At 42.3% G+C, this 26,161-nt stretch overlaps 1 protein-coding gene across 6 annotated transcripts in view; it reads right to left on the bottom strand.

Moving 5' to 3' along the window:
* Positions 1-26,161, bottom strand: part of dlec1 (DLEC1 cilia and flagella associated protein) — a 181,819-nt gene that overhangs the window by 103,084 nt on the left and 52,574 nt on the right. For all 6 annotated transcript variants that reach the window (XM_059640337.1, XM_059640341.1, XM_059640334.1 and 3 more), the window contains 3 exons: positions 11,163-11,336; positions 7,093-7,229; positions 2,806-2,898 (listed from right to left, as the gene is read on the bottom strand). In XM_059640337.1, the coding sequence (XP_059496320.1) occupies positions 2,806-2,898; positions 7,093-7,229; positions 11,163-11,336 (404 nt within the window). The remainder of the gene's footprint in view (positions 1-2,805; positions 2,899-7,092; positions 7,230-11,162; positions 11,337-26,161) is intronic.

Below are 26,161 nucleotides of genomic sequence, written 5' to 3' on the forward strand. Positions count from 1 at the left end.
TCCCAAGCGGAATATGAGTTGCTGTTCCTGCAACCTTCGGGTGGCATCATTGTGGCACAGCAGGAGGCCCATGATGGACATGTCATCTAAAGAATGGGAGGGGGAGTGGAAATGGTTTGCGACTGGGAGGTGCAGTTGTTTGTTGCGAACCAAGCGGAGGTGTTCTGCAAAGCGGTCCCAAAGCCTCCGCTTGGTTTCCCCAATGTAGAGGAAGCCACACCGGGTACAGTGGATGCAGTATACCACATTGGCAGATGTGCAGGTGAACCTCTGCTTAATGTGGCATGTCATCTTGGGGCCTGGGATAGGGGTGAGGGAGGAGGTGTGGGGGCAAGTGTAGCCTTTCCTGCGGTTGCAGGGGAAGGTGCCGGGTGTGGTGGGGTTGGAGGGCAGTGTGGAGCGAACAAGGGAGTCACGGAGAGAGTGGTCTCTCCGGAAATGCTACACTTGCCCCCACACCTCCTGAACTGATGAAAATAAGGTGATCATGTAGTCACGGTCAATTTTTGTGAAAATCTATCTTGTTCAATAATGACCTTTAAGGAAGAAAATCTGCCATCATTACCCAGTCAAGCCCACACGTGACTCCAGACTGTCAGCAAAGTGACTGCATCTTAACTGTCTTTGAACTGACTCTAGCAAACCAGTGAGTTCAAGCCACAATTCGGGGTGATAATAAATGTTGACCCAGCCAGCAATGCCCACATCTAATGAATATAAAAAGGCTCGCGCTTATATCATAGAATGCCTACAGTGTGGAAACAGACCATTTGGCCCAAAAAGTCTACACCAGCCCATGGAGCATCCCACCCAGACCCATTGCCTTATAACCCACCTAAGCTACACATCCCTGAACACTACAGGCAATTTAGCATGGCCAATGCACCCAACCTGCACATCTTTGAATTGTGGGAGGAAACCGGAGCACCCGGAGGAAACCCACGCAGACACAGGAAGAATGTGCAAACTCCACACAGACAGCCACCCAAGGGTGGAATTGAAGCTGGGTCCCTCGCGTTGTGAGGCAAAAGTGCTAACTACTGAGGCACCATGCCACGTAAAACTTTTAATAATGTATGAACATTCCAAGGCACTTCACAGAACTATTATCAGTCAGATTTTGACATTGAGACAGATAATGAGATATTAAGACAGGTGACCAAAAGCCTGGTCAAATTTAGGTATAAAATCATGAGAGGCATAGGTAAAGTGAAATAACAAAGGCTCTTTTTGCTGGAGTGGGGGAGCTCAAAACTAGGGGGCATATTTTTAAGGTGAAAGGAGAAAGATTTAAAAAGGACATGAGGCGTACCCTTTTTTACGCAGAGTGGTTAATGTGTGGAATGTGCTGCTGCAGGAAGAAGTGGATGCAGGTACAGTTACAACATTTAAAAGACGTTTGGATAAGTACATGAATAGGAAAGATTTGGAGGGATATGGGCCAAACAAGGGCATGTGGGACTTGTTTGGTTTGGGGACATGGTCAGTGTGGACTGGTTGGACTGAAGGATCTGTTTCCATGCTTCATGGCTCTATGGTTCTATGAAAACAGACAACAATAGGGGGTTGTGTAGGGGGTTGGTAAGATCAGTTGGCTGGACAGTTTATTTACAATGCAGAATCAATGTCAACAGCACGGGTTTAATTTCCACAATGGCTGAGGTTTCTCTCTTTCTCAACCTCTCCATTCACCTGAGATGTGGTGACCTTCAAGTTAAACTGTTACCACTCTCTAATGAGGCACCAACTCTATAGTCAGATAATACTACGGCAATTTTATCTTTTATTTTAAGATCAGTTTAGGGAAGAAAGACTAGGATTTAGTGTAGAACATGACAATGCACAACTTGTCATATTTGTAGGAGCAATTAAATTTCAGAGCGTTCTGAGGGTTAAGAAGTTTATAGAGTCTTAGAGTCATACACAGCATGGAAACAGGCCCTTCAGTCTAAACAGTCCATGCCAACCATGTTCCCAAACAAACCTAGTCCCGTCTGCCTGCGCTTAGCCCATTTACCTGCAAACATTTCTTATCTAAATGATTTTTAAATGCCGTAACTGCACACACATCCACCAATTCCTCTGGAATTTCATTCCACACATGAACCACTCTCTGTGTAAAAAAAGTTGCCCCTCATGTCTTTTTTAAATTATTCTCCTCTCACCTTAAAAATATACCTCCGAGTCTTGAAATCCCCCACCCTAGGGAAAGAATATTTGCTATTCACCATAATCTATAGCCCTCATGATTTTGCCAACCTCTACACACTCCAGTAAAAAAAAGTCCCAGCCTATCCAGCTTCTCACCAACGTCCTGAACAACCTGGAAATGATGCAAATTGTGCCTGCAAATTTCATCCTCAGGAAAGAGATTCCAATTAGAGATATGCAAGATTGAAGCCACAGAGGCATTTTCAACACCAATTGGTCATTTTAAAATTGTGAAATATACAGATTTGAGATCAATTCGGTTCATTCAAAAGGTAAAAGGTGAATGGGACTAAGTGTAAGTTACGATATTGACAGCAAATTTTTTGAATGACTTCAAGTTTATCAAGGGTGAAGGGTAGGAGGGCATGTAGGGGCGAATTGGTAGAGTCAAACTGATTGCTCCATTCAGATATTTAACATGTCATGCCCTATTGCGTCTTAATTATCACTACATAACACTGCTGATATTGGCCTCATTGCATTTATCTGCCCTTTCCTGAATTTCTACATGCTTAAAATCTTATTGTAAATGATTGCAATTGAATCAGTTTCATGATATAGACCAGAGCGTAAACTGAAAAAGGTTTTACTGACCTCCATGATCAGGGCCTGTCCTGGACTCAGTTCAAACACTGCCGGCCTAATTGCAAAAGGAGTTACATCTAGAAACCCAGCAGCTGCCACACTCTATGGAATAAAAAGGAGGCATTAGTTAAATCCTGAATATGTTAATATCAAGTAACAAGATTTTTAAACTTTTGTTAAGATGGATGGTGGCCATAATTCTATTATGTTATTTGAGCACGTAACTGAATAAAAGCAAGTCTACGAATGATCAAAGTGGCAGCAGGAAGCAATCCCTTTAGGTAGTCACATCTCTGGGTATAGCGTGGTGTGAATAATGAGTCACTTCCATTTACCATGCCTGGCATCAAAAGCAATAAAATTGATAACTTTTGTGCTGTAGGCTTATATCCACTGCAGGCTGGACAAAGCTATTTCCAAAATCATTTCAGCAAGAACCCTCACAGCCAGGTTACCGTACAGTCTTTCAGTACAGGAGTCAGCCATGCATTTCAGCATGTCACTGTGGCTCTTTGTAAGAGTATTTAGACTCAATTAGACTCACTTTTCTGTTCTATCCCCATCGTCCCACAATTTTCTCTTCTGCATGTGTATAACCAATATGTTTTTTAAGTGGTTTGAGCACAGACAAAAGTTACGTTATGATCTAGGTCATGACTTTCTTCCAGAGTTGACAAAACATGAGATCTAGATACCCTACCAACAGAATAAAGTCGCAAGGCTTTATGATAAAGGGATAACAAGGTGTAGAGCTGGATGAACACAGCAGGCCAAGCAGCATCAGAGGAGCAGGAAGGCTGACATTTCAGGCCTAGACTCTTTTTCTACTATCTGTGAAACAAGATTTTACAGTTTGGAACAAACAACAATAAACTTTACAAAACAAGAAAAGCAAATAAACTATGCTCTGTGGGGCCATGTATTTTTACTTTTGGACTAGAAATTGTAAAATAGAAGTTGGATAGTGCTATATAGTTAAAAAGTACCAGGAGAGTTTGTTTTTAATGCAACTTGAAGATCAAGTGGGATTGTGTGGTGTGCACCTTAGCTCTACAAGACCACAGGCTGAATCTTACTAGTACAGTTCTGAGGAAAGGTGACCATACCCAAAATATTAGCTCTGTTTGTTCCTTCACAGATGCTGCCAGGCCTGCTGAGCTTCTCCAGCAACTTTGTTTTTGTTCCTGATTTACAGAATCCACAGTTCTTTCGGTTTTTAACTTACTAATACTGTACTGTACGATGAGTTTGTCACAACTCACTGGAGTAGCATGCTGGAAATGAAGATCTGTTATTCTAGAAGTCTTCACAAAAGTTAATTTATCCATATTCTAGACCCAGGTTGACAGAAAGCACTGATCAGGTTTCTGTACTTAACAAAACTACTATTTATTACAAGCCAATCAATTATAGATACTCTGAACTTATGACATTTAATTCTACTAATTAAAATAAACAAATATAAAAGACTGTAGCTGCAAGTAAACAATTATAACTCTGCTAATCCCCTTACAAGCTCCCCTTCTAACTCTCTGTCTCTGTCTCTCTCACACACACACACACACACACACACACACACACTCGTGTGCGTTATTGATGGAAAGTGCACTGGGAAAGCTGTTCAGTGGACATTGTTCACGGGGTCTATTGAGATGATTCCTGTGCTGATCAGAATGCTGCTTCTGGGTCTACCATTTTACAGACATTTCCATTCGTTTGCAAGAGGCACTGGGTGGTTGGTTTACTGCTAAAAAGTCTCTAACTAAAAGACACTGCTTACAGCAACTGCTGAACAAAAGGCAAACTTTTTTTCTTCGGGCTTGAAGTGACTTTTACTGCAGAGAATTGAGACAGTTCGGAGCTGGTGGTGGTCTGAAGTCTTCTTTGTATCATATTCACAGATCAAAGCTGTTCAGATGCCTGAGCTGTCAAATCACGTAACTGTTGACAGGCAGGAGACCTTTGTCCTTTGTAAATGGTCACTAGCCCTCCAACAAATCCATTACTCTTTGCTAACCACATCTCCATTTGTACATAACACTTTGGTTGCAGTTCGTCTTTAACAGCTGTGCAAACAGTGTTCACAATGAGCATCATGTTACTTACTTTCAACCAATGCAGCAATCCCTGTAGCCCTTGGTTTTAAAACAATTTTCTCTCATTCCAACCCACTATTTAACAAACATATAAAAACAAGACAAGTCTTTACAAGGCTCATGGAAATGTTTCTTCCCAGAAAGTCTAGTGAGATTTCTCACACTATCATCATAAACTCTCCTTGTCACCTACGCACCGTTCTCTTATGGCATCCCACTCATCACATTCCCCCACTTGTCACAGGTGGAATTACGTGTCACTGCCAGGATATCCTGTGATTCCTGGTGCTGACTCCATGTTTGAGCCCCAGCCATGCACAGGCAAGAACTGGCAGTCCATAGTTGCCCTTCACTGTGCTTGTAGTGGGGCATCAACAACAACCCAACACTTCTCAGAGCATAACTATGGCACAGCTGAGATTTCATTACACATAGAAGTGCACAACAAAGCCACACAGCATACACATTCTCAGCCTCATCCCATGTTACAACCCTGTCTAAGTCTTTTCCCAATGTGCAGTGTCGCTCAAATTCTTATCAACGTGCAACCATTGGAAGGCCTTGCAAAAGGGAAGGCTGACGCATTTGCAATGATCTTCATCCAGAAGTGCTGAGTGGGTGATCCATCTCAGCATCTTCTAGCGGCTCCCAGCATCATAGACGCCAGTTAAGATCGTTTCATCTGGCAACAACCTTTGAAGATTCTGGCAAACAAACAGTTTGTTCAGCATCTAAACTTCCATTATATAAATCAGATCAGAACAAAAATATAATTATCCATTGACATTCAGAGTTAAAATTAGTTAATTATGTGGTAGGAAGGAATTGTTTAACTCAATAGGCACAGTACTTAATAGAATATCCTGAATGCTAGACATGGTTGAATTTGGGCCGTTCTGAAATGTTAGCTCTGGTTCTCTCTACACAGATGCTGCCAGACTTGTCAAGTTTCTCCAGCATTCTGTGTGATTGTTTCAAATTTCTATATCTGCAGTATTTTGCTTTAACTTAAGAAAGTAGGATGCCTCATTCAGGGTTTCTGGAATCTAGTGTCTCTCGCAGCCCTAGGATCTCAGGGCTTATCATCTTGAAGTAGCCATTATCCTCCTCATGGTCCTTCCTGCTATCCTGGCAGCACTCACTATTGAGCTCTGGCAATGCTGGTAGTGATGGGACTATCAGATTGTCTGGTAGGACTTTCACAGTAGTGAAGGAGTGGAAGCCGCACTATTAGCCACCCAAAACATATCATTGCTGCAGGGCAGGCTTCTGAGAAGTGAGTTGGCTTCTACCAACTTTCCATCAGGGTGAGTAGTCCATGCTGCCTAAATTCCAGCGCTATTAGTCCTCTTCTTTTTAAAACAAAGAATTCTGTCATAAGTATCATAAATGTTGGCTCTTTAAATCACTTGTCAAGAAACATTGCTTGAAACTTGTTCCAGGTACAATAGGACAGCGTCATTCACTGCAATTTTTCTGTTGCTCTCTAGGTCGTTTCGTAGAAGTCATGGGCTACCCAAAGGCTACTCTGAGATGTTGAATGGTCAACAGAGATGAAAGGCGAGCCAAATTAGTGATACGGACAAAAACCTTTTTACACAACATATGATCAGAATTGGATCTAGATAGGGTGATGGATACACATTCAGAAGTAACCTTCTGTAGGAGAAGAAAAGCTGTTGAATGGGGCTAACCAGATAACTCTTTGAAAGAGATAGCACAGACTGATTGGGCTGAATAGTCTTTGTCATTACTATATTGTTCAGTGCTATTGTGCAGAATGATAGTTTGTGATGGTAATTCACTCACAGTGAGCTTCTGATCCCAACTGGGTAACTGAAATAGGTTTAATAGTAGTTCTAATTTTCAGTTGTGCCACAGACATTGCGATAGCAATCGATCCTAAAGTTATACCCAAAATAGGAAGTTGAACCAATGACTTTCTAGTTGTACAGTTGGGCGATATCAATACTGTCAACCACAAAGGTGACTCTCTCAATTAAAATAAAGAACATTCATTGGTTCAAAAGTCTCCACAATAAGAGTTTTAATCACATTTTTTTACAAAGATCTTTCCCCTTAATAGGGCAGGATTCCATAGATTATTCATGAAACACATTCATGAAAGCGCAGCAAAGACACCCCAACTTACAATACCTTCATCTTATGAGTCCAAAATCTTGGCACACAGAACACTCACTCTGAAATTTGTAGTTGGCCACATTTTTTTTGGCATCACACAAAAACATCCAGAGTTGTAGCCATCGTTTCTACAAAGGAACTCTGAGATCTTCACTCCACCCACCAGGCAATATCCACAGTCTAAAGTACCAGGTACTGTGGGTCAGACAGAAAACAATAGTTTATTCTTTGCATTAATTATACAATAAAAGGTCAAAATTCTCCATTGTGTTTCAATAATTAGACTTAATTTGGTGTGTATTTTTGACTGCCCCAAATCCAGAAACCTTTTTTCTCTTATGCTTCTATCATGTCTCTTAGAAATTTCTAATGTTCTAATGAGGGTCATGAGTAGGGTTAATGGTAGGTGTCTTTTCCCTAGGATGAGGGAATTTCAAGACCGGGGGCACATTTTTAAGGTGAGAAGAGAGAGATTTTATAAAAGATATGACAGGCAAATTTTTTACACAGAGAGTGGTTCGTGTGTGTAATGAAATTCCTAAGCAAGTGATAGATTGGGTACAAGGCAGGAACAGGATACTGATGGTGGATGATCAGCCATTATCATAATGAATGGTGGTGCTGGCTCAAAGGGCCGAATGGCCTACTCCTGCACCTATTGTCCATTGTCTATTGTCAATCACAATGCTTAAAAGACATTTGGATAAGTACATGAATACGAAAGGAACAAAAACAGAAGTTTCTGGGAAAGCTTGCCAGGTCTGGCAGCATCTGTGAAGAAAAAAAATCAAAGTTAACGTTTCAGGTCCTCAGAGTACTAAGGAAGGGTGACCAGACCCGAAACGTTAACTCTGATTTTTTCTTCACAGATTCTTCCAGACCTGGTGAGCATTTCCAACAACTTCTGTTTTTGTTTCTGATTTACAGCATCCGCAGCTCTTTCCGTTTTTGTTCATGAATACGAAAAGTTTGGAGGGATATGGGCCAGGAAAAGGCAGGTAGGACTCATTTAGTTTGCGATTGTGTTCGGCATGGACTGGTTGGACTGAAGGCTCTGTTTCCATGCTGTATGACTCTATGTACAAGGAATAACTTTGAAAATCTGTGACTGTTTTGTAGAAAGATTGAGTTGTTATTATGATGAAAAACAAGCACAATGAATTCTCTTTAGGTAAAATGCAAAATAATATTTGAAGAAAGCTCATTTGATACAAATTTATTGAAAACATTGTTCTGTTCTTTATGTTCTGCCTAGGTCTAATGTGAGACCCTTGAACTAGTTACTAGGGGAACAACAGCTATTTGTATCATGTTGCCCTCCCAAATGTTTTTTTTAATCTTTGGAGAACATTCATGACATGGGCTGCAATCAAGAGTGAACAGCAACAATTGCTCCTTATCATGGAGATCAGCTACTCACTTCCATTGAACAGAAGTACCATCATTGGACATCAATTCAATGCTCAGAGCTGGAATTCCAATGTCTGCTACTGGAATGTAGCTCAAAAGCAGCCCTGCAATTCGGCAGAGACAGTCTGAGCATGGCCAAAAATCTGTATTCTGCTGGATTTAGACATCACAGGCTGAATTTTCGTCACAGAATTTATGTCACTTTATAGAATGCAGAAATCAAAGGTCAAAAGAATTGGAATTGTCTACTATTTAGAAAAGGTCAAGGGGCCTTGTAGAGAACAAACTTTCAGAAGACAGTTAAGAGGTTGCTTTACTGAATCATTTATTGTCTTGTGTATTCAATGTAAAAAGTACAGTGAAAAGTGTGTACCTTCGCCCTAACTAAATGGCACCATTTACATTAACTTTGAACAAGCTAAGAAAAAATAATTTAAGAGAGAGTCTAACCTTCCTTTCCACTGCTGCAGTCCCACCCAGAGCTTTACAGCACTCACCATGCCTCTGCCAGAGTCCCGCTCTGGGATTTACATATTCCTTAATTGCTGGACAACAAGACTTTGTTTTGGGAGCGTCTAGTGATGCAGATTGCCTAACAACAGCCTCTAGACTTTTGGTTTCTGTTTTGCCACAGACTGAGAGCTATTCAGTTGTAGATAGTCTTAGAAAGAAGTAACTTTATCTTTCTTTCTTGCTCTTTCGCTCTGTCGCTCAATGAGTTACAATATAATGTTCAAAGAAAACAAGTTGAAGAAATATCACAGTGAAATATATCCTGAGGATTGGTCAAAGCTCCAGGAATCAATATCTTTGAGTTATTTTTTCATAAACTCTGAAAGCTGAACTGTTAAGCCACTTGTAAGACCCATAGCTAATTGAGCAGCTACATGAACTGAGGGCCTATCATTCTGCAACTGATACCAATGTGATTTCATCAACAAGAAACCAAAGGAAGCGTGAGAAAGTCATCTTATTCTACCTTTAAGTTTGGACTCTTGATGAATAGTGGTTTTCCCTTTTTTTCCTGTGTTGTAGAAAAGCCCAGAATCACTATAGGGCTGTGTCTTGTCCTATCTGTGTATGAATGTGTTTCTGTTAGGACTGAGGAAGATTAACTTAATTCTATTGTGTAGCTTAGTTTATAATTGGCTTGACTACATGTTTAGAGAAGATTGTTTCTAAAAAAGTTACTTTGCAGTTTACTGAGGTAACCTCTACCAAATATTATGCAGAGCCAGATGAACACAGCAGGCCAAGTAGCATCAGAGGAGCAGGAAGGTTGACGTTTCGGGGGTTGAGGCCCAAAACGTCAGCCTTCCTGCTCCTCTGATGCTTTTTGGCCTGCTGTGTTCATCCAGCTTTGCACCTTGTTATCTCAGATTCTCCAGCATCTGCAGTTCCTGCTATCTCTGTACCAAATATTATTCCATTTAGATACAGAGCCTTGTTTTTCTTCCTTTTAGTATTTTTGTAACCTCTAGTCTTATTTGTTGATTTATACTTAAATTTGTACTCTCTGTCTCTGTCTGTCATCTGTTTGTGATTTCCCATATTAATTTCTTTCTCTCTTCCTTTGACTCTACTCCCTAATTTGTGGAACCTCCCAAACGTGATTCTTTGCCCAACTATTTAATGTAGAGCTCTCTCTACTGGTTCTGCAGTTTGCTGGAACAAACTTCAGATGTAGACTGTCCCGAACAATATATATTCCACTTGCCCAGATACTAGCACCAGTGCTCCACAAACTGGAGCCCACTTCTTCCACACCAGTCTTTGAGTCACACTTTAATTTCTCTAATTTTATTTGTCCTGATCCAATTTTCTGTGACTCATGCAGATAAATAATCTCTATATTATTGAAGATAATCCAGAAATTTCTACCTTTGAGATTCTGCTTTTTAATTTAGCAACTAGTTCCTCATACTGCCTGTGCAGAGCCCCTTTCCTTATATTGTTTATGTCATTGGTGCCTACATGAATCAACAACTGGATCCTCTACCTACCACTGCATTATCCTCTCCAGCCCTGAGAGAATGTCCTAGATCTTGGTACCTAGTAGGCAAGATATCCTCCTGGACTTTAGCTTCCCTTTACTGATGAGAATAGTGTTAATCTCCTTCACTATAGTGTTCCATGCAACCAATACATTCTTCTTTGCTTCCCTCCATTTAAATGGTTCACTGAAAATCACAGTTTCTAGGCCAACATTCTTCTATCAACCAACACAATTAGAAATACTAGTTCATTACTGATTCATCTCATTGCTATTTACAGGTCATTCCAATTCCGCATCAAATGGTTGCTAAGCCTATTTATATTTTGGAAGACTTCAAAACGAATCATTGTGCCAAAAGAACCTTAAGCACTATGCTAAGACCCTGGATAACACAATGACATATTGGAAAGAGGATTAAGAGCAGTGAGCCTTTACCACCCTCTTGGGCATTGTTGCCAGGGAAGAAACAAGGAAGAGGAACAGACAAAAATAAAAATAATTAAGAAAGTAACAAGTTGACTTATTTGCGAAATGAAGGGGGAATTTCCAAGAAGGTTCTCCTGCCTGCCTACTGTAATAACCATCTCTTTTCCTGGGCTTTATTGACAAAGCTACTGGAGAACTTCACCCGGAAAATTCTTTGGTGATTGTTGATTGTTAATTGTCTCATAATTACAGCCCCACTCCTCCGCCACGACTCCCCTTACATAAGAATTACGCACAGGATAATATAGGAGGAGATCTTCTGGCTTCAATGGGGACCACGAGTGGATAGGGTGTCTGTGTCTCCACTATTAGGAAATCTTCATATTCAGCTGGTGAATCAGGCGCAAATCGGACAGTGTACTGGCAGCTCATGCCTGGAGCAACAATGCCTCCTTCTCCTGGGAATTTCCCTGTTTGATAAATCAGAATTAAACAAACAAAAAGCAATTAGTACGTTGTTTTGACAGTACACGTCACAACCAGAGACAAGTTAATCATATGACTGGCCTATCATCTTTGTGCAAGTTCTCTGAAAGGCAACCAATTAATCCAATTCCTCTTCGATTTTCTGTTCTTTTCGAGTAATTCATCCAGTTCGCTTCTAAAAATTATTACTGAATTTCACCACCTTTCAATGAGTGAACAATAGACCATAACAACCACTGAGTAAAAGAAAAATCTCCTTATCACCTGCTTTGGTTTTTTTTTAAGCAACTATTTCATATGTGCTCTTTGATTACTAATGCTTCCAAGAATAGAGACCGTTTCTTCTTACTAACTGTATCAAACCCTTTCTGATGGGTCGTCTTCTTGTGATTGTTTTTACAAGGAAGTGGCATGTCAGTAGTGTTCCTCCCATACTTAGTTCCTGCACAGGCTGAGCACAAGTTGTCCCCTTTAAGTTAACATATTACCACAAAACCTTTGCAATTCGTGCACAATTTATGGCTTACGTCATGCAAAACAAAAACAAAACTAGAAGGATGTTCCTTGCTTGGCCATTTAATTCAACCGTACAGCATATGCTAAAGTTATATGTAGATCAGACCAAATCCGTGATAGCTTTCCTTTCCTGAAGGATGTTAATGAACTAAGTTGTGTTTTTACAGCAATCCAGCAGTATTATTAGTCACGTATCCTGCTTCCAACACACACATTATTAAATATTGCATTTAATTTCACTAACTTGTCACAAACACGTTGGAACCCTTGCCAATTTTTCCTTTTTTTATTAATCAATTTTGATTTGGAGCTGTGAACAAGGAATTGTGAGCTGTAGATGACTTGTGGACATTGTGACAGCTTGTGGTAAAAAGAACAGACCAAACTAGCTTTTGTTTCTTTGAGGCCATACCTCAATTAACCTCAAAGAGGTTAACTGCAGGCTGATTCTCGATCAAGACAGTTCCTAAAAACACAGCGAGCCTGGGAAGAGCACTGTGTTTAAACAGATGGCAGAAGTTGGCTATACCGTCGAGTGAGGCTGATTAATTGGGCATAGGCCAATTACATCCATATTAGACAAGAACTGAGGAATATGGGTTGGGAGCAGTTATCTGAGAGCAAATCTATGTCTGGCATGTGGGAGGCTTTTTAAGACCAGTTGATTAAAGTGCAGGATGTGCATGCCTCTGCAAAACTGAAAGATAGGAATGGCAGATAAGAACCTAGTCAAGAGGAAAAAGGAAGCATACGATAGGGTTAAGGAGCTACAAACTGACAAAGCCCTTGAAGAGTATAGAGAAATTAGGAAGGAACTTAAATGCAAAATTAGGCAGGCTGAAAGGAGACATGAAACGTCTTTAGCAAGCAGGATCAAGGAGAATCCCAAGGCTTTTTACACATATATTAGAAGAAAGAGGGTAGCAAGGGAAGAGTATGCCACCTCAAGGACAAAGGAGGGAAGTTATGGTGGCGCCACAGGAAGCGGGAGAGATCCTTAATAAGTACTTTGTATTGGTATTCACCAAGGAGAAGGACATATCTAATGTTGAGGTCAGGGATAAGTGTGTGAATACTCTAGACAATGTCAATATATGAAAGGAGGATGTTTTGGGTATCCTAAAGTGCATTAAGGCAGACAAGTCCCCAGGACCAGATAGGATCTATACCAGGTTACTGCGAGAAGCAAGGGATGAAATAGCTGTGACATTAGCAGATATCTTCAGGCGAGGTTCCACAGTACTGGACATTAGCTAATATTGTTCCCTTGTTTAAGAAAGGAAGTAGGAATAATCCAGGAAAATATAGACTGGTGAAACTGAAATCTGTGGTGAGGAAACTCTGGGAAAAGATTCTGAGGGACAGGACATATGTACATTTGGAAGAAATTGGACTAGATAGTGACAGGCAGCATGGTTTCGTACAGGGAAGGTCATTACTCACCAACCTGATCAAATATTTTGAAGAGGTGACAAAGATAATTGATGAGGGAAGAGCTGTGGATGTAGTTTATATGGGCTTTAGGAAGGCATTTGATAAAATCCCACATGGCAGACTGGTACTAAAACTAAAATCACATGGGATTCGGGGTGGTCTGGCTTTGTAGTTTATATGGGCTTTAGGAAGGCATTTGATAAAATCCCACATGGCAGACTGGCACAAAAACTGAAGTCACATGGGATTCGGGGTGGTCTGGCTTAGTCATAGAAGACAGAGGATAGTGATGGAAGGGTGTTTTTCAGAATGGAGGCCGGTAACTACTGGTGTTCCACAAGGATCAGACTTAGGTCCTCTGTTGCTGGTAGTATACATGAATGAGCTGGAGGAAAATTTGGGTGATTTGATTAGTAAATTTGCAGATGACACAAAGATTGATGGAATTGCTGATAGTGCTGACGACTGTGAAAGGATACAACAGGATATATACAGATTGGCAACTTGGGCACAGAAATGGCAGATGGAGTTCAATCCAGACAAATGCAAGGTAATGTATTTTGGAGGATCAAATTTAGGTGTGAATTATACTGTCAATGGCAGAACACTTAGGAACATTAACATACCAACGGATCTGAGTATACAGGTCCATGGTTTTCCAGAAGTGGCAACACAGGTGGCTCAAATGACTGAGAAGGCATATGGCATGCTTGCCTTCAATGGGCAAGGCATAGAGTACAAGAGTTGACAAAATATGTTGCAGCTATATAAAACCCTTGTTACGCTGCATTTGGAGTACTGTGTGCAGTTTTGGTCACCACATGACCTGAAGGATGTGGAAGCTTTGGACAGCGTGCAGAGAAGGTTCACCAGGATCTGGATGTGAGTTTGCTCGCTGAGCTGGAAGGTTAGTTTTCAGATGTTTCGTCACCATTCTAGGTAACATCATCAGTGAGCCTCCAATGACTTCATCGGAGGCTCACTGATGATGTTACCTAGAATGGTGACGAAACGTCTGAAAACTAACCTTCTAGCTCAACGAGCAAACTCACATCCAGAACCTCAACCTGAGCTACAAATCTTCTCAAAACTCGTTCACCAGGATGCTGCTTGGTCTCGAGGGCATTAACTATGAGGAAAGATTAAAAAGACTAGGATTGTTTTCACTGGAAAGATGGTGGCTAGAGGAGACCTGATAGAGGTCTACAAAATTATGAGGGGCAAAGATGGGGTGGATAGTCAGAGGCTTTTTCCCAGGGTTTAAGTTTCAATTACGAGGCAGCACAGGTTCAAGGTGAGAGGGGGAAAGTTTAAGGGAGATGTGTGAGGGAAGTTTTTCACACAGAGAGTGGTAGGAGCCTGGAATGCACTGCCAGAGGTGGTGGTGGAAGCAGGCACATTGGCGACACTGAAGAGTCATCTGGATGGTTACAAGAATAGGCAGGGAATAGAGGGATACGGGCTGAATAAGGGCAGAGGATTTTTTAAAAGTTTTTTAAAGTTCAGTCAGGGCATGATGATCGGCACAGGCTTGGAGGGCTGAAGGGCCTTTTCATGTGCCGTACTTCTCTTTTGCTCTTTTGCTTGAATGAGGTCTCTACCTGAGAAATGGTTCCAGGAAGTCTGGAAGAGAGTCTATATTCAAGCAGATGACAGATGTTGAATAGTAACCGAGGCCTTGGGAAAAGACAATCAGTCCCTCAGGGTGGGGCCAGAACTGGAATTGTTCTTTTCAACTGTGTTTTCTGGGGAGATATGTTTGGCTGCTAGTGACATAGTTCACAGATTTACCTACCTAATCTCCCACACCATCTTCCAGAAGCCTACACAGTACAAAGCAGAGCTAGATGTATTAACTGCTTTGCCTGAGTGAACTGAAAAGTGAGCCTGATCAACATTTCCAGAAAAACAACCATTCCACTGAAATAAAACATCCTGAAAATCCCTTATCCCTTAACTATACTTCCATGACTATCTGTCTCCTGTGTGAATAAGGAGCTGAAAACAAACGTTTTAGGGGAAACAATGGCTTATTATTATTGGCCTGTTAATCCAAAGGCCCATGTCATGCACTGGGGATATGTGTTTGAATCCCAGCACAGAAAATGGTGGAATTTGAATCAAAAAACAAGATCTTGAATTAAGAGTCTAATAATTGTCAATTGTTGGGGTTACTCAATCTGGTCCACTAATGTCCTTTAGGGAAAGAAACAGCTAGCATTGCCTGGTCTGGACTACATGTGACTCTGGACCCATAGCAACGTGGTTGACTCTTAGCTGCTGTCCAGGACAAGCAGTAAGTACTGGCCTAGCCAGCGATGCCTTCATCCAGTGAATGAATGCAAAAGAAAGCATCAACATTAATCAAGTTTCTTTGTTGTTTTGCTTTTCTTTGCTGAAATAATTGTATATGTAATGTAAAGTCTTTGGGCATGATACAAAATCAGTGTCTGGAATTAATTATTCACAAAATCTGGGATTGGTCATTCAAAAGTCTGATTAGGAACCATTGGAATAACTTTTGGGGGTGTTTGGTGGTCTTAATTTAACTGTGTTATGAATACAGAGGTAGACAGGCTAATTTGGTTTGGTTGTCTGTCTCCATGTTGTAACAAAAAGGTCTTGGCTTAAACTACGGTATTGTAACCAGGACATTGTTGTACCCTTTGAGGGGGTTTAAAACTCTGGACTGCATTGCAATGGTAAGTCCATTGGTGATGGAGGAGTGTTGATGCTAATCAACAGTACATGGTTTAAATTATAGGGCCAAGACAATTCTCTGCTATAATTTAGAATGCAATAGATCACCGTGGAATAGGCTCCTTGCCAGTGCTTAGTGCAATCATCAAGTGTGCACTATTTAAAAGGACCTAAGTACACAAGGTATAATAATTCAATATTAACGAGGTAAGAATCAAATCGTCCTTGTGGAGGTCCTGACATGCTGACTTAAGTGGGAGTGACCCAAGACATTTAAATATCTGAGGAGAGATGGAGTCTGCAACATCAGAGTGTTCTAATAACATTATCTGAACCCACAAAATGTTACATTTAAAACTGGCTCCCACCTAAACTAAACCTCTGACTGGACCCCAAACCCCAACACTCAACTAGCATTCCCAACCACCTTTCAAACCACTTGCCCACCTCAACGAATGACTAACTTTGAAAGACTGGACATTGAAACTTTCTAGACCGCAGTGGTACCCCTCACTAGGGTAGTGCGTTGGAAATCAAGTCACACTACTTCAGAGGTCATCATAAAAGTTAAAGACATTTTTAAAATACACAGAATTCTCCAACTTATATGGCTTTTAAACCCATGTTGACAGAAAGCATAGACCAGGTTTCTGTACTTAACAAGAGTTACTATTATTACATATAAATAGATTCTGAGTACTGATAGGGTGGCACGGTGGCACGGTGGCTCAGTGGAAAGCACTGCTGCCTCACAGCACCAGGGACCTGGGTTCAAATCCACTGTCAGGTGTCTGTGTGGAGCTTGCACATTTTCCCCGTGTCTGCGTTGGTTGCCTCTGGGTGCAACAGTTTCTTTCCACATCCTAAAAGAAGGTGGATTGTTCATGGCAAATTGCACATAGTAACCAGTGTTACACAGGCTAGGTGGGTTAGCCATGACAAAATCTTGGGTTACAAAGATAACTTAATAGAATTCTTTGAGGAACTGACAAAGTTGATTGATGAGGGAAAGGCTGTAGATGTCATATACATGGACTTCAGTAAGGCATTTGATAAAGTTCCCCATGGCAGGCTGATGAAGAAATTGAAGTTGTATGGGGTCCAGGGTGTGCTAGCTAGATGGATAGAGAACTGGCTGGGCAACAGGAGACAGAGAGTAATAGTGGAAGGGGGTTTCCCAAATTGGAGAACTGTGGCCAGTGGTGTTCCACAGGGATCTGTGCTGGGACCACTGTTGTTTGTGATATACATAAGTGACTTGGAGTAAGGTGTAGGTGGTCTGATTAGCAAGTTTGCAAATGACACTAAGATTGGTGGAGTAGCAGGTAGTGAAGGGGACTGTTACAGATTACAGCAGAATATAGATAGACTGGAGAGTTGGGCAGATAAATGGCAGATGGAGTTCAATCTGGGCAAACGTGAGGTGATGCATTTTAGAAGATCAAATTCAAGGGCGAACTATACAGTAAATGGAAAAGTCCTAGGGAAAATTGATGTACAGAGAGATCTGTGTGTTCAGGTCCATTGTTTCCTGAAGGTGGCAAAGCAGGTCAATAGGGTGGTCAAGAAGGCATATGGCATGCTTTCCTTCATCGGACGGGGTATTGAGTACAAGAGTTGGCAGGTCATGTTACAGTTGTATAAGACTTTGGTTCGGTCACATTTGGAATACTGCATACAGTTCTGGTCGTCACATTGCCAAAAGGATGTAGATGCTTTAGAGAGGGTGCAGAGGAGGTTCACCAGGATGTTGCCTGGTATGGAGGGTGCTAGCTATGAAGAAAGGTTGAGTAGATTAGGATTTTTTTCATTAGAAAGACGGAGGTTGAGGGGGGACCTCATTGAGGTCTACAAAATTATGAGGGGTATAGACAGGGTGGACAGCAAAAAAGCTTTTTCCCAGAGTGGGGGACTTAATAGGGGTCATGAGTTCAAAGTGAGAGGAGTAAAGTTTATGGGAGATATGCGTGGAAAGTTCTTTACGCAGAGGGTGGTGGGTGCCTGGAACACGTTGCCAGTGGAGTTGGTAGGCGCAGGCATGATAGTGTCATTTAAGATGTATCTGGACAGGTACATGGATGGGCAGGGAGCAAAGGGATACAGACCCTTAGAAAATAGTTGGCAGGTTTAGACAGAGGATCTTGATTGGCGCAGGCTTGGGGGGACTGAAGGGACTGTTCCTGTGCTGTAATTTTCTTTGTTCTTTGATAGAGTAGGGGGGTGGATCTGGGTGGGATGGTCTTTGGAGGGGCAGTGTGGAATCAATGAGTTTAATGGCCTGCTTCCAAACTGTAGGGATTCTATGATAAAACAATTATGAACTGTTGGCACACTAGTCAAAACTCTAATCTACTCATTAAAATGCCGCCTCTACCACACATACAGAGAGACACAAAATAGTACAAGTGTTATGGGCAGAGGGAAAGACTGGGAATGTAGTTCAGCGGTCCCCATTCACAGGATTTTCTTGAGACTATCTTTTTGCTGGTCAGAACGCTACTTCTCCATTTCCTTCTCCAGGTACTTTCACTTGGTTGCAGCTGACATAGAATGACTAGTTCAAACTTATAGAGGCCTCTAGCTTACCAATAAACAGCTACAGCAACTGATGAGGGGAAATAAACTGGCTAAATTCAAGTCTGAGAGTTAGCAAGAACTGCAGATGGTGGAGTTAGAGATAACACGGTATGGAGCTGGATGAACATAGCAGGCCCAGCAGCATCAGGGGAGCAGGAAAGTTGATGTTTCGGGTTGGGACCCTTCTTCAGAAATGGGAAGGGGTAAGGGAGCTCAGAAATAAATAGAGAGAGGAGGACTGGGGCTGGAGAAGGTAGGTGGGATGGTGATGGGGAGTGCCCGTAGAGAGTGGTGGTGATTGGTCAGTGTGGTAGGAGGGGTGGATGGGTGGGTAGAGAAGATGGACAGGTTGCGTCAGGTCAAGGAGTTGGGAATGAGAGGGAGGATTGGACATGGAATGAGGCCAGGGTTGGGGAGATGTTAAAGCTGGTGAATTCCAGTGTTTAGGCCATCGGGCTTGTAGGCTCCAAGGCAGAATATGAGGTGCTGCTCCTCCAGTTTGCGGGTGGCATCATTGTGACACTGGAGGAGGCCCTGGATAGACATGTCACCCAGGGAGTAGTAGGGAGAATTAAAATGGTTTGTGACTGGAGGGTGTTGTCATTTGTCACGTCCAGAGGGCACATGCTCTCCAAAACGGTCTCCAAGTCAATGCGTGGTCTCACTGATGTAGAAGAGGCCACGTCGAGGGCAGCAGATACAGTAGACCAAGTTGCCACATGTGCAGGTGAACCCTGTCTGACATGGAAGGTTTGTTTTTTGCCTTGAGTGGAGGTGAGGGGAGAGTTGTAGGGGCAAGCATAGCACTTCCGGCAGTTGCAGGGAAAGGTGCCGGGGTGGTGAGGTTAGTGGGGAGTATGGAGCTGACGAGGGAGTTGTGGAGTGAGTGGTGTGAAGGGAAATACCTCTTTGGATGTGGGGTCGATTGTAGGTGGCAGAAGTGGTGGAGAATGATAACCGGATGTGGAGGTTGGTGGGGTGATATCTGAGCACAAGGGGGATTCTGTCTTTATTTCTGTTGGGGACAGGCGATGTGAAGGCAGAGATGCGGGAAATACAAGAGATTCATGTGAGAGCTTGAGATGCTTTTACTGACAAAAACAGCTCATTCCCTTTTAGAGTGCCGAAGGCTTCTGATCTGAACACTCTCACTGACAAGCTGTGCAGTGACAAAGAAAAATAGAAACATAGAAGCAAGGAGCAGGAGTAGGCCATTCAGCCCTTCAAGACTGCTCTGGTATTCAATATCATACCTGATCCTCTATCCCAATGCTATATTCTCACCTTCTCCCAGTGCCTCTTGATACCTTTAAAACATGAAATACCTGGAAGCCAATTGCTTAGTTGTTGGCAGGCAGGAGGCATTTGTCATAAATAACTGGTCACCAGTTCACAGGCCAATCAGCCACTTGTACAAATCTCCATTCGTACATTGTCCCCTGGCTCCAGCTTAGCTATATTCAGGCCATCCCCAATGCTTGAGCAAAGAGCTGGACAAACTGCTTTTACAATGAGCACCCGGTCATTTGCTTTGCTGGCTCTGCTCCATCATGGACACTGCTGTGCTCATTTCTGGGAAAGCCAGGATTGGTAGGTCCCAGAAAAAAACGTGAGTCCAGGAATTTACAAGCACAGCGGCAATCTGGCAATAAGCTAGTTCATCTAAATAAGCATCTTAGAGGAAGAGGATAGATATGAGTGTTGGAGGTGTTCAGGGCATAGAGAATTGAACACACAGTTACCTGTGCTTGAGCAATTAAAATGAAAAACATGCAAGAAATCAGAATTGACAGCTATATTGGGGTCTTTATTTTCCTTATTTAAAGAAGCAAGTAAATGCATTAGAAGTATTTCAGATAGCCTTTACTAGATTAATGCCTGGAATGATTGAGTTGCCTTATGAGGAAAAGTTGGACAGCGTGGACTTATATCTGCTGGAGATTGAAGACAAAGAAGTGACTTGTTTGAAACATATATGATCCTGACAGATCCTGGGGAAGTGAATGTTGAAAGGATCTTTCCTTTTTTGGAAGAATCTAGAAGTAGGGGGGTCACTGTTTCAAACCAAGAATATGCACAATTAGAAGGCACGGTGGCTCAGTGGTTAGCACTGCAGCCTCACAGCGCCAGGGATCCAGGCTCGATTCCAGCCTCGGGCGACTGTCTGTGTGGAGTTAGCACATTCTCCCCGTATTTGCGTGCATTTCCTCCAGATACTCTGGTTTCGTCCCACAGTCCAGAGATGTGCTGGGTAGGTGGATTAGCCATACTAAATTGTCCAAAGTGTTCAAGGATGTGTAGATTAGGGGGATTGGTCTGGGTGGGATGCTCTTAGGGTTGGTGTGGACGTGTTGGGCTGAAGGGCCTGTTTCCACACTGTAGGGATTCTAAAAGATGGATGACGACAAATGTTTTCTCGGAGCTTTGTGCATCTCTCTTCCTGAAAAGGTGGGGAAACAGATATCCTGAATATACTCAAGGCAGAAGTGGATAGACTCTTGATATGCAAGTGGGTGAAAGGTTATCAGCATTTGGCAAAAATGAGGAATAATTAAATCAGTCACGATCATGAATCATAAAGATGACTCAAGGGCACAAATGGTCTACTCCTGCCCTCATGTTCAAACGATAATGTTATGTTTTTTGGCTGAATACCGTGACTGCCTGATTTAAATGTGGGTTGTGTAAGCAAGAGTCCACAGAGAGAATGTGCAATTGGTGAATTTATCCTCTAAATGCTGACAATTTCAAGGTTCAAGCAATACTTCATATCCCTGTGGGTTTCTTAATTTATCCAGATTTGTAATGGATGATGAAACTGTTAGTTCAACAGTTTAGGCATCATTAAGTTTAAGATGCAACCATCAAAAGAATTAATCACTGTTTACCTTTCTTTATCAGTGATGAGTGTGCACCTGAGCCACATACATCAAATAGTTCCCAGCAGGATTGCTCTTTCCTGTGATTTTGCAAGAGTTTTCAATATTCTAATGATCTTTTGCTCATTCTTATTAAGACCTCAGGAATTCTGGGCTGTTTCTGTCTCACGTGTATTGTTGATTCAATTACAGCACTACACTGCCACTTGATTCAGGGAAGTGCAGCAAAGAATTCTGACTCACTTGTATTAAACCCGGTATGACGCATGTTTTAGAGTAACCAGGAATGTTGACAATCCAGATTTCCCTAAGAAGAAAATCCAAGCTTTTGTTTACAACAAGAGGAGTGACCTCATACAAAAAAAACTATACCATGGAGGATCGTACATGACAAAAAGAAGCCATTTGGTCTATGCTGCCTGTGCTGGAACTTTGAAAGATATCTCATTAATCATGTCCTCACCACTTGCAGTTTCTTGCAAATAAGCCCTGCAAATTTCCTCAATGCAATTATAGATCCAATTCCTTTGAAAATGACTACTGAAACTGGTTCCACTCCCATTCAGAGTTGAAAATAATGGTTCTCAAAAAGGCACTGCTATTCAACAATCCCTTGAAGACTCTGAGTGCATGAGAAGGAACTGTATTGATTGCTTCTTGTGCGACATACTGTCTTGTTTCAGTGATGTCTTAACTGTTCATTGAAATGGCAATCTATTTTAAGATTACAAATTTAACAAAGAAAAATGTGGCAAACAAAACTTTCCTTGTCTGCTAAGTTTGAATGCAGCCCGCAAGACATCTGTCATAAAGAACTGGCAGAGTCTAGGATCTTCCCCGGCTTCAATTCCTGGTCTGCACTGAAAGGGTTTATTTTAGCCATCGATTCAAATGCACCTTTGGGCTAGGGAGTAGAAGCATCAACGAGCTTTACTTGTCATCAGTGATTTCAGCTGGCAGGTATGAGAGTCTCAGGCTCAACTTAATCTAATCATACACACTAAAACATGGCAATCATACCCTACCTTAATGCCAGAAATCGAATCAAAGTGCTTAACATACTGATTGTGATAGAAGAATAGCAATCACTGTTTTATACTCTCAGGTATCCTTTCTTCCTTCAGACCAAGTTATCGCCACTAGGTGGAATGTGACTACATGCAATACTGTTGTAAAAGCATTCAAGATGAAAGATGAGTGTAAAAGTAACTCTGGCATCTATTCCTGGCCTGATAGATGTCTGGGCATTTGTCCCTATTATGTTTACAGTAAATACATCCTCTGAGGCAAGTAAATAGCAAGTCTCAGCATCTCAGCAGAGAAACTGTTGGCATCTGACATGTGCTATACATTACATTCCTGTTTTATGTTCTTTACATTCCTTTACATCTTGTAGATGATGATCAGAATATGTGACTGATCATTTTAATGCATGGCAGTACTTGTTTTGCAGAGATTCAGCAAAGGAATACACTTATCTCCTCTGTTACATGCAAGATTCACTGAGGCATCAAAGGCTTCTCTAAAACAGAGTATACCACAGGAACAGTACACACCTTCTCCAGCACGGGTCAGAATAATCATAAGGACATAAGGACACAAGTATTGGGAATCATATGATCTCTCTGCCCTGTTATGAGTGTTATAGATATGTGACACATTTTCTTCCGATATCATACTTACTTCCAATATCAGTTTCCTGTGGCACTTTGAGATAGCAAGATTTGCAGCTGCTGGAGTCAGAGATAACACAGTGTGGGGTTGGAGGAACACAGCAGGCCAGGCAGCATCAGAGGAGCAGGAGAGTTGACGTTTTGGGATGAGACCCGTCTTCAGAAATGGGGAGATTAGGGGAGGGGCTGGGGACCATAGGTGGGGTGGTGATAGGTGAGTGCAAGTAGGCAGTGGTGGGGATTGGTCAGTGGGGTGGGTGGGGCGGATAGGTGGACAAAAAGATGTACAGGTTGTGTCAGATCAAGCAGGCAGGGATGAGAGGGAGGGACAAGGGATGAGGCTGGTAGGGGTGCAGATTTTAAAACTGGTGAATTCCATGTTTAGGCCAACAGGCTGTAAGCTCCTGAGGCAGAATATGAGGTGCTGCTCCTCCAGTTTGCAGGTGGTGTCATTGTGACACTGGGAGGCCCAGGGCTGACATGTCATCCAGGGAGTGGGAGGGTGAGTTAAAATGGTTGGTGACCAGATATTGTTGTCGTTTGTCATGTACAGAGTGCAAATGATCTACAAAACAGTCTCTGAGTCTTCACTTGCCCTCACCAGTGTAGAGGAGGCCACATCGAGAGCAGCGGATACAGTAGATCAAGTTATTGGAAGTAATGATGAACCCCTGTCTGCTGTGAAAAGTTTGTTTTGGGCCTTGAATGGAGGGGGTAAGGGGGAGGTGTAGGGGCAGGTGTAGCACCTCTTCCTCCACTACATTGATATCTGTATCAGCACTGCCTCATGCTCCCACGAGGAGCTTGTACAGTTCATCAACTTTACTAACACCTCTCACCCCAACCTCAAATTCACCAGGACATCTCCGATACCTCCCTCTCCATCCTGGATCTCTCCATCTCCATCTTTGTAACCACCTCGAAACTGACATCTATTTCAAACCCACCAACTGCCATAGCTACCTGGACAACACCTCCACTCACCCACCTCCTGCAAGAATGTGATTCCCTACTCCCAGATCCTCCACCTCTGTCATGTCTGCTCCCAAGATGGGGTGTTCCACTCCCAAACTTCCCAGATGTCCTCATATTTTAAGGACCATATGTTCCCTGTCTGGTGACCAAAAATGCCGTCAACTGCATCTCTTGTATTTCCTGCACTTCTGCCCTCAAACCCACCCCCCAACAAAAATAAAGACAGAATCCCCCTTGTTCTCACATATCAACCCACCAACCTCCACATCAAATGTATCATTCTCCACCACTTCCACCACTTACAATCTGACCCCACAACCAAAGGGATATTTCCATCCCCACTCCTATCTGCCTTTCATAGGAACCTCTCACTCTGTGATTCCTTCATTTGCTCCACTGTCCTGGCACCATTCCCTGCAACTGCAGGAAGTGCTACACCTGCCCCCTCTCCCCTTCCATTCAAGGCACAAAACAAGCCTTTCTTATCAGACAGGAGTTCATCTATACATCCATCAACATTGTCTACTGTATCTGCTGCTCCCAATGTAGCCTCTTCCACATTGGTGAGACCAAGTGAAGCATCGGAGACCATTTCGTGGAGGATCTGCGCTCACTACACGACAAATGACAATAACGTCTGGTCACCAACCATTTTAACACCCCCTCCCACTTCCTGGGTGATATGTCCATTCTGGGCCTCCTCTAGTGTCATAATTACACCACCTGAAAACTGGAGGAGCAATACCTCATATTATGCCTTGGGAGCCTACAGCCCAATGGCCTAAACAGGGAATTCACTAGTTTTAAAATCTCCCACCCCTGGCCGCATCCTGTATTCAACCCTCCCTCGCATTCCCAACTCCTTGACATGACACAACCTGTCCATCTTCTCTCCCACCTGTCTGCCCCACCCGTCTCACTGACCAATCCCCACCACTCCCTACCTGCACTCACCTATCGCCATCCCACTTACCTTCCTCACCCAGCCTCACCCCTCCTCTCTCTATTTATTTCTGAGCTCCCTTCCCAACACCCCACCCCCATTTCTGAAGAAGGGTCCCAACCCAAAACATCAGCTTTCCTGCTCCTCTGACGCTGCCTAGCCTGCTGTGTTCATCCAGCTCCACACTATTATTCCTGTGACATTTTGCCATGTTCATTGTTTGACATTTGGTCACCGTAAATCAATGACCCTGACAAAAATAACATTAAGCGCTATGCAACAAAACTCCATTAACAGTAGGAACAGCATATCCTCCGCTTCCCATCTTGATTATATACAGACACAGCTAAGTAAATGAACTGATAAGGTCCTGCTTTTCCCATGCATCGTGTCAGCAAAGGCTTCCTCCAGCAGTGCAGCTATGTACATTACCTGAATATACAACATTTTGCAATTTTGAAACACCTTTAATTTTTTAATTATACTATAAGAGCAGAGATGATTTGTTACAATTGTACAAGGCGTTGGTGAAACCAAGAGTATGGTGTACAGTTTTAGTGTTCTCATCTGAGGAAGGATGTTCCTACTTTGAAGAAAGTGCAATAAAAGCTTACCAGACTGATTCCTGGGATAGCAGCATTGATATGTGAAGAAAGACTAAATTGGTTAGGACTTTATTCATTTGAGTTTAGCAGAATTAGGGGGAATCTCATACAAATCTATAACATTCTAACAGGACTAGACAGGCTAAATGCGAAACCAGACAGTCCAGACCAGAACTTACGGTTTAAGGATACAGAATATACCATTTATGACTGAAATCGGGAGAAATTTCTTCACCCAAAGAGTGGTGAGACTGTGGAATTCTCTGCCACAGAAAGCAGTTGAAATTGAACCACTGAACATTTTCAAGAACAAGTTAGGAAAAGTTCTTAGGACTAAAGAGATCAAATTGAATGGGGAGAAAGCAGGATTAGGGCACTGAGTTAGATGCTCAACGATGATCATACTGAATGGTGGAACAGGCTCAAAAGACTCAAAGGCCTACCCCTGCTCCTATTTTCAATGTTTCTACAAACTGTCCCAAGGAGCTTTGTAGGAATGTTATCATA

This window comes from Stegostoma tigrinum, chromosome 2 (assembly GCF_030684315.1).
Source record: "Stegostoma tigrinum isolate sSteTig4 chromosome 2, sSteTig4.hap1, whole genome shotgun sequence".
In the NCBI taxonomy this organism is placed as follows: domain Eukaryota; kingdom Metazoa; phylum Chordata; class Chondrichthyes; order Orectolobiformes; family Stegostomatidae; genus Stegostoma; species Stegostoma tigrinum.